This window comes from Humulus lupulus, chromosome 4 (assembly GCF_963169125.1).
Source record: "Humulus lupulus chromosome 4, drHumLupu1.1, whole genome shotgun sequence".
NCBI classification, from domain to species: domain Eukaryota; kingdom Viridiplantae; phylum Streptophyta; class Magnoliopsida; order Rosales; family Cannabaceae; genus Humulus; species Humulus lupulus.
The window spans coordinates 249,313,694-249,322,310 of NC_084796.1; the positions used below are offsets into that span (position 1 = coordinate 249,313,694).

The window sequence follows — 8,617 nt, forward strand, 5'->3', positions numbered from 1 at the left end:
AACTCCAAGGATGTGTCTTCATGGCTATTCAGATGCAGATTGGGCTAGCTACCCTGATGATCGGAGGTCCACTGGTGGCTATGTCATGTACCTTGGAGGTAATTTTATTTCATGGTCAGCTAAGAAGCAGCAAGTGGTTGCTCGGTGTACCACAGAAAGTGAATTCAGGGCATTGGCAAATGCAGCTGCTGAGATTAAGTGGCTAAGGTCTCTCTTTATTGAGTTACATGTTTCACTCTCTGAGTGTCCGATTATTTGGGTCGATAATCAAAGTGCAGCTTCCTTAGCTGCAATACAGTCTTCTATGCGAGGTCCAAGCATATCGAGATTGATTCACACACTACTACAAAAACAAGCTTTTATGACACTTTTTTAGGGCACTCACCTAGATGTGAGCCCTAAAAATAGTTCATGGACTTTTAAGGACACTCATTGAGAGTCCTTAAAGAATTTCTTTTATGGCACGCGGTGTGAGCCCTAAAAACTGATGTATGTCCTAAAAGTTTGAATTTTTTTTTAACAAAAGTTCATGGACTTTTAAGGACACTCATTGAGAGTCCTTAAATAATTTATTTTAGGACATGCAGTGCGAGCCCTAAATACTTAAGTGTATCCTAAAAGTTTGAATGATTTTTTTTTTTTTTAAAAATTATTATATATTAAATCAGAAAAGAAAAAAAGCACTCAGCCTATTCTCTCTCTCTTCCTCCCATTTCTCTTTCTCTCTCTCTCGCAAGCTTGCTGCCCAGCAACGAACAGCGGCTCTTCGACCACCCCCCGCTGTCCCACTGTCTTCCTCAGACCCCGAAACCCCCAGCCCAGTGAGCCGCTAGCCTCACGCACCCCTAGCCCTCTCGACGGAGCCTCCAAAGTTCGACGACTATGTGGGTTTCCTAAGCTTTTTGGTCATTTTCCGACCACCTCGAGCCACCCCGAGCAAAATGACCACCACCACTACATCCTTTGTGCTTTAGGCTTCAAAACCCACCAAAGGATCAGACTCAATGGTCGTCGGAATTGGAATCAACGTTCGCTGAAATCCATGGATATTCGAGAATTCATGGCTCTAATCCACCCATTCTAGGCCTTTCCAAGAGAAACCACCACCACCATGACATTCCTCGAGCTTTGGGCTTCGAAGCCCATGTCATCGTTTTCCCGAACCACCACCGTGGGGTAGTGGCACCGCTGTCATCGTCGGAGCTTCGGTGAGAGCTTTGGCTACCAATTAATTTTTTAAAAATTAAAAATAAAATTTTTCAGGACTCGCAATGAAACAATGTATATGCAACAACCTCAAGGATTCTTTATGGAGCACAGCTGTGAGTTTTTCATTCTTAACACTCTTCATTTTCTTTGTTCTTGTTAGCTTCTTTATGGAGCGAGGCTATTAATAAGTAGTCATTCTCTTAATCGACTTAATTAATAACCCTTAATCTAATTAATTTATTCTTTGAAAGACATACATATAACATAGCAAACAAGGTCTCCTCCATCATGGAAGTCAAGAGGTAACATATGTGTAGTTATATCATCCATGAGTCAAAAATTAATAATGACCACCAATAAGTTGATTAAGATTGACCAACTTTGGTGAAAGGCTTTGAATATATGATTTCTTCAAATGAGGAGGCAAACCATAGAAAATCCTCAGCGAATCATGCCTGTGGATAGAGCTTTGATGGCTCGACAAATATCAGAATCACTGAGGTCCCTTATTTTGCACAACTCGCTGCCAAGTCTAGCTTGTTGATCTGCTACATCTTCCTTCATTTTCATATGATTCACCAACTTATTAAGCTTCTTATCCATCTCATCCATCTTCAATTTTATGCCCTCAATCTTGTCTTCTATGCCCTTAATCTTCTCTTCCATTAGTACTGTTATATATATATATATATATACGACAATTCTTGAGAAAATTCTAAATAGTTTACAGTAGCGAAAACTAGGTTAAAATATGTTATTGCATGCGTGAGTAATATTTTTTTTATGCGTGTGGAAAATAACATGTTTGAACTTAGTTTTCGATACTGTAAATTATTCGAAATTTTATGAAAATTTACAGGTTGCTCTAAATAACTACAATATACACGTTCATAAAAAAAAATTGTACTACTAAAAGCTCCACCGATAAGACTAAAAGTAAAGCCCTTATATGAAAATTGTCATATATTTACGTGAATGAGAAAAAAATTATATAATCCACATTACACACAAATAATATATATATATATATTTGTACTTAATTATTATTGAATATGTGATTGTTTTAATGTGTAGTAACACTCACCATTGAGGCCGTTGCTGGAGGAACCAGTCGGAGGCAGTGGAGCATCGGTGGCCGGATTGTCTGGAACCTTAGCAGAGGGTCTTGTGCGTGGACGAACCATTGTTGTTATTAGAGGTTTGGTATATCTTCTGATAATAAGATATTACAAAAACTGAGATGATTTTATTTAATCGGTGAAATCCATTTCTTGAATACAAAAGAGTGAATGAGAGAGATATATATGTAACACAATTCTTTTATAGAGGTTTCACTTTAAGTCCTATCGGTAAGGCTTTTAGTGGTTCTCGACTCGTGAATAGTTTTCGGCGCGATTTTTTTCATGACCGTATATATTGTAGCTATTTAGAGCATCAGCGCGATTTTCAGAAAATTCTAAATAGTTTACAGTACCGAAAACTAAATTCAAACATGTTGTTTTCCACGCGCATAAAAAAAATTAATCACGCATGCAACAACATGTTTGAACCAAATTTTCGGTACTGTAAATTATTCAAAATTTTCTGAAAATCGCGCTGATGCTCTAAATAGCTACAATATACATGGTCATAAAAAAAAATTACGCCGAAAACTGTTTAAAGGTCGAGAACACTGAGAGTCTCATCGATAGGGCTTAAAGTGAAGCCGAATAATTCCTTTATATATATAAATATATATATACTAGATACAAACAACATGCAATATGCATGTTTGCTTAGTTTTATTTATAAAATTTATTAATTATTTTTATTAAATTTATATTAATGTCATATAAATTTTAAATAAATATCCTATTTTAATTAAATAATTTATTTATTTTTGTTTAAGTTTATGTTTATTTTAATTTTTGAATTTGGGAGTGACAACAAGAGATTATATATTATATGTTTAATGTAATATTAAATATTATACGTGGATTTTAAATTTAAGTTTCTTTCTATTTTTTTAAAGTAATTTGTTGTTAATTGATAGTAGATTATATTATATGTTTAATATGATATTATTCTAAGTGAGTTTAAGTTTAATTATATTTTATTTAATTTATAAAATGAATAATTTTATTATTTTTAAATAATTATCATATTTTAAAATATCTCAAAAATATCGTATTTTAATTTATTTAATTATTTATTATTTTTAAATAATTACTATAGTAAAATATCTCAAAAATATCATATTTTAATTTTTTTAATTATTTATTTAAGTTTAAGTATTTACAAACTACCGTTAAATATAATAATATTCTGTTAAATATAAAAATATTCCGATAAAGTTAACAGAAAAAAATAAAAAACTGTTAAAACAAAAAAATTTCTTTATCTACACATCTATTATATAGAAGATATATATATATCCGAATATACAGAGCAAAACTAACATAACTAACTACTTAATTGTTTAATACAATCATATGCTGTACTTTTCTTTTCTTTTTCTTCTTGTTATGATTAAGATTTGGTTTGGAACATGGCCTTTTACGAAGAAATTTTTTTTATAATTTTTCACAAAATTTTATATAATAATTTTTTTTTGAAACCTCATATAAATATATGTATATATATATATTAAATACAAGCAACGTGTAATATATGTTAGTTTAGTTTTATTTATATAATTTATTAAATTTGTATCATTGTTGTATAAATATTTCAAATAAATAAACAATATTATATATAAAAAAATAACATAAATATATTAAATGAAAAATTAAATCAAAACATTGTTTACTATTATTTTAATATATATATATATAATATGATATCTTTTTTTACATAAATGATAATTTTTTTAATAAAAATTAAGATTATGTATTATATATTATTATTACAACAATATTTTATAATATTTAAATTTATATTGATATAAGTATTAAATATTTAATTTTGTATTAAATATTATTATAATAATAATATTTTATAAAATTTGAATTCATATTAATATAATTAGTAAAAAAATAAGATTATATATTATTATCATAATAATATTTTATAACATTTAAATTTATATTAATATAGTTATTAAATATCTAGTCGTGTATTATATATTATTATAATAATGATATTTTATAACATTTTTTGAATTTGAATTTTTATTAATATAATTATTATATATATAGTCTTATATTAAATATTATTATAATAATGATATTTTATAATATTTGAATTTATATTAATATAATTGATAAATATCTATTTTTAAGTTAGTTTTAAAGGTATATTCTGTTAAATATTTAGAATATTCTGTTAAAGTTAACATAACAAACCGTTAAAATCAATAATTTATGTTATTTATACATTTATTATATAGAAGAGATATATATTTATATTAGGAGCACTCAATGCAGCCACTTTTTGTCTTGTATGCCTAAATAGTTATAATTCTATTTTTTTATATGACGGAATACAATATAGTCATTTAAGACATCTCTCAAGTTTTCAAGGAATTCAGAATAATTTACATTGTTGAAAATAAGGTTAAAATAGTTAAATTTTAAACGCGCATACAAAAAAAAAATTACACATATAGCATTGTGAATTTTTTTTTAAGAAAATTTGTTAATATGAAATTTTACAAAAATTATGATAACAGTTTGTATCTGTTCTATTACTGCTTATTTCAATTTTCTATTTAATCTGTAAATCTTGTTTACAAAATTGTAATATATTGTTACAAATTTGTATATTTTGGTTACAAAAAAAATGTATTATTACAAATTTGTAAACTTTGTTTAGAAAACAAAATATGTATGCACGATTATGTCCTTCCTTATTTTTGTAATTTCTTCCGGATTGCATATTGTTAGTATTTTTTTTAAATCTTAGGTATTTTTGTAAACTTCCACAAAAAGAAAATAATAATAAGCACATGTGCAACAGCTTGTTTGAATCTTGTTTTTGGTACTATAAATTATTCATAATTTTTTTAAAATTTACAATATATTTTAAATGACTACAATGTATTATGTTATATAAAAAAATTATAATAATAACTATTAAGTGTCGAAAATAACCATATAAAACATAAACTGATTACATTGATGCAGCCAAAAAAAGTGACTGCACACCCTATACTTTTTAATAAATTTATAAAAATTCTATAAAAATGACATTAAATTCAGCAAGGCCTTAGAAAACTAGTTGATGACAATAAATAAGCCAGAATAACTATATATATATAGGTGTACTTTTAATGGTTATTACTCATGTGTATGGTTACTTTAATATTAACCATTAAATTAAAATTAATGGTCTATATTTATAATTGTTAATTAATATTTCTAAAAATAAATTTTGACTTTTTCAAATTTTTGGAATGGTTACCGGATGAAAAACATGTATTTATTATGAAAATATAATATTGTAAACTTTTTATTTTTCAGATACATGTCAATTTTTAAATATAATTAGTATTTCTAAATATATTATTTATTGGTGACTTGCTATACCGAGTCACATTATTAGTACATATTTATGGGTAGTAACCATTGAAAAGCTTTATATAAATATATATATATATTTCATTCTTTGTAATGTGCAAATAATTTATACAAACATTCTCAAATAATGTTAATTAAATCATCATAAATAAGATGGATATTGTTTTAGGAACATCGAGCAAAATTTGATGCAATGATTACCAAATGAGTTTTTAAAACTTAATGGTGTTCTTAGCTCACAGCAGAATCTCAACTCTTTTTCTTCAAAAAAAAAAAAAAATTATGTCAAATTTTTACATTATATCATTCAACAATTTTTCTATATTTTCTTTACTTCATTTTAATATTATATCTTTAAATAATTTTATTAATTAAAATAAAAAAATAATAAACTATTAATTAATTTGGAGAAAGAAAAAGGAAAAAGTGTATAAAAACATTGAAAAAAAATATTTAAAGATGCTTTAAACTTTGTTGGGTTTATATCTTTTTGGACCTGTATTTTTTCCCATTATCTGTTTGGACCCTGTATTTTGACAAATTATTTTTTGGACCTTATGTTTTGTAAAATGGTTAAAATAAAACCCTAAACCTAATTTTGGTCAATGTTTTCTCAACTAAAATTACAAATAATTTACCAAACTAACAATTCAGAACAAAAAAAAAATCATTCTGCTTAAAAACTGTGTTGTTATATTCACTTTTTTATTTATCAAAATTGAGTTTATGGTTCTATTTTAACTATTTTACAAAACATAGGGTCCAAAAAATAATTTTTCAAAACACATGGTCCAAAAATGTATAAACCCAACTTTGTTCTTTATGTAGAGCAATGGTGATGTAAAATGAAGAATGGGTTTAAAACATCTGTTGGAAGTATTTTTAGTCCTTGATTCTTTAAATTTTGAAGAAAATGTTATTTTAAAGCTTCTGATGGGATGCTCTTAGCTTAGTTATAACTCATAATTTAATTTATTCAATAATATTTTTTATAGTTATCTATTATATAACTTCAAGCAATCCATTGGTCGTTGAGCCCTTAAAAAATATTTAATCTTGGGATAAGATGTAAAAATTATAATTTAGTTTTAATTTATTTGTTATTTATATTACAGTATCTTAAAATTATTAATATTTTTTCGTTCAAATAGTGTCAAAAGGATATTGAAAAATATTTCTAAAATTTTATATAATAAACTTTGTTAGATGCTTTTTCTCTCTCTTTTTTAATAATTTTAAAAAAAAATTATAAAATGACACTAAATTGAATTCTTGTTTTTTTTCCTAAAAAAAATCTCTCTCATTTTTTTTGTTTGAATCTAAACAATAAAAGGCAAAGCTCTCGATTTCTCCATCAAGGAAAGAAAAAGAATAAAAATAACTTTGTAATTAATTTTTGGATTCAAATTACTTGAATTATAAAATTTATATTTTTATTTGATGAAGTTGATTCTTATTAGCATCATTTAAAATAAACTAGACTACCCATATACTGATTAATTCACTATCAAAGATTTTCCTTTTTCTTTTGGCTCTTTTTTTTTCTTTTCTAATAAAAAAGAAGAAAACGATTCAGCACACGAAATGATAAATTGAACATGTAATTGTTAGTACGCATCTATGGACAGTAACTATTGAAAAGTCTTCCATATATATATAAAACAAATATAAAACACCAAAATCTACAAGTAAAGAAACTATAAGGAGCTTACTTGTAATACTACAGAAATCACCACCAGAGGAACCCAATGGAAGATTTACTTGTTTGGAATGAAGAGAAGAAAAGTGTTGCCTGTAACCATGAATTTGTTTGTTTGTTTGTTTGTTTTTGAATTTCATCAAATAAAAGGTCTATTTTGTTCCATATGTAATTTCTTTTATTTTTGCAGTCTCTCTTAATTTAATAGCCTATGGCCACACTCATAGGATATTAAGGGGGCATCATTGGTATATATACCGTCAGATTAAAAAATAAAAAATATATATTTATATGAAGTATTTGGAGATAACCAAGTACGCGAGCTTAGATAGTTCGGACAAAACCGAACTACCAAAATCCTAAAACGTTTGGAGTTAACCAGATGTGCAAACTTTACAAGTTTGGAACAAACCAGCAAAAAAATTGATCGATGATAAGTAGGAGCCTAAACCTATCACGAGACAAGTCAAGATCGAGGCTGGAATATCTAAGAGAAAAATAGTTTCAAACTCTTAACCTCGGAAAAAAAAACTAAAGATGAGGAGAAGTGACTAAACAAAAAAAGATATAACCAGATCATTCACATTACATACCATATAAGTACTTTTGAGTTCATGGTTAAAGTAATATCCGACCTTGATAAGTAACGAGGTCGGAAGCGGATAATTCGAATAAACTATGCATGAATGCATCGAATTTTGATCCCAAATCCAAACTATGTTTATATGAATAAATAAACATAACCGGTTCATCAATATAAAAATATGCAGAATATTTCGAGCCAAGAAATGTAAAGCATATAAAAGAATGGTAAAAGAAATTGTATCAGCCCCGTGGGCATATATTAAAATAGTTACATAAATAAGGGGACGCAGCCCCGATAACTGATCTCCCCGAGGTCAGATTCAAGGAAAAGGAGTCTCCTTGGCCTTCTCAGCATCAGTGGCACCGGACCCCTCAGGACGAATAGCATGACTATCCTCCTGAGCTTCCTCCGAAACGGTGCCCGGAGCAGCCTTTTCCTTCTCGAGCTGCTCAGCCTTCTCCTTCTCAAGCCGTTCAGCCTCTTCCTTCTCGAGCCGGGCATTCCATCGTTCAAGAAGCGGCGCCTCGTGGGGACCTAAGAAGCTGGTGTCCAGCTCTTCGTTATAAGCCCACATCCGGTACATGGCTGAGTCGACCGCCTTTTCCTTCTTTTCTTTGTACTCGGCAA

The 8,617-nt window shown here is 27.9% G+C and overlaps 1 protein-coding gene across 3 annotated transcripts; it reads right to left on the minus strand.

Annotated features, from left to right (window-relative positions):
- Window positions 1-1,388: 1,388 nt before the first annotated feature.
- Window positions 1,389-7,495, minus strand: LOC133829532 (uncharacterized). 3 transcript variants are annotated; one of them, XM_062259239.1, is made up of 3 exons: window positions 7,418-7,495; window positions 2,294-2,418; window positions 1,389-1,877 (listed from the first exon to the last, which is right to left on the minus strand). In XM_062259239.1, exons 2-3 carry the CDS (start codon window positions 2,391-2,393, stop codon window positions 1,651-1,653), a joined length of 327 nt encoding a protein of 108 aa, XP_062115223.1. In that variant the 5' UTR covers window positions 2,394-2,418; window positions 7,418-7,495; the 3' UTR covers window positions 1,389-1,650. The 3 variants fall into 3 exon arrangements, with proteins under 3 accessions (XP_062115223.1, XP_062115221.1, XP_062115222.1); XM_062259237.1 differs by having other exon boundaries at window positions 2,294-2,421; window positions 7,418-7,491; XM_062259238.1 differs by having other exon boundaries at window positions 2,294-2,444; window positions 7,418-7,491.
- Window positions 7,496-8,617: the final 1,122 nt, after the last annotated feature.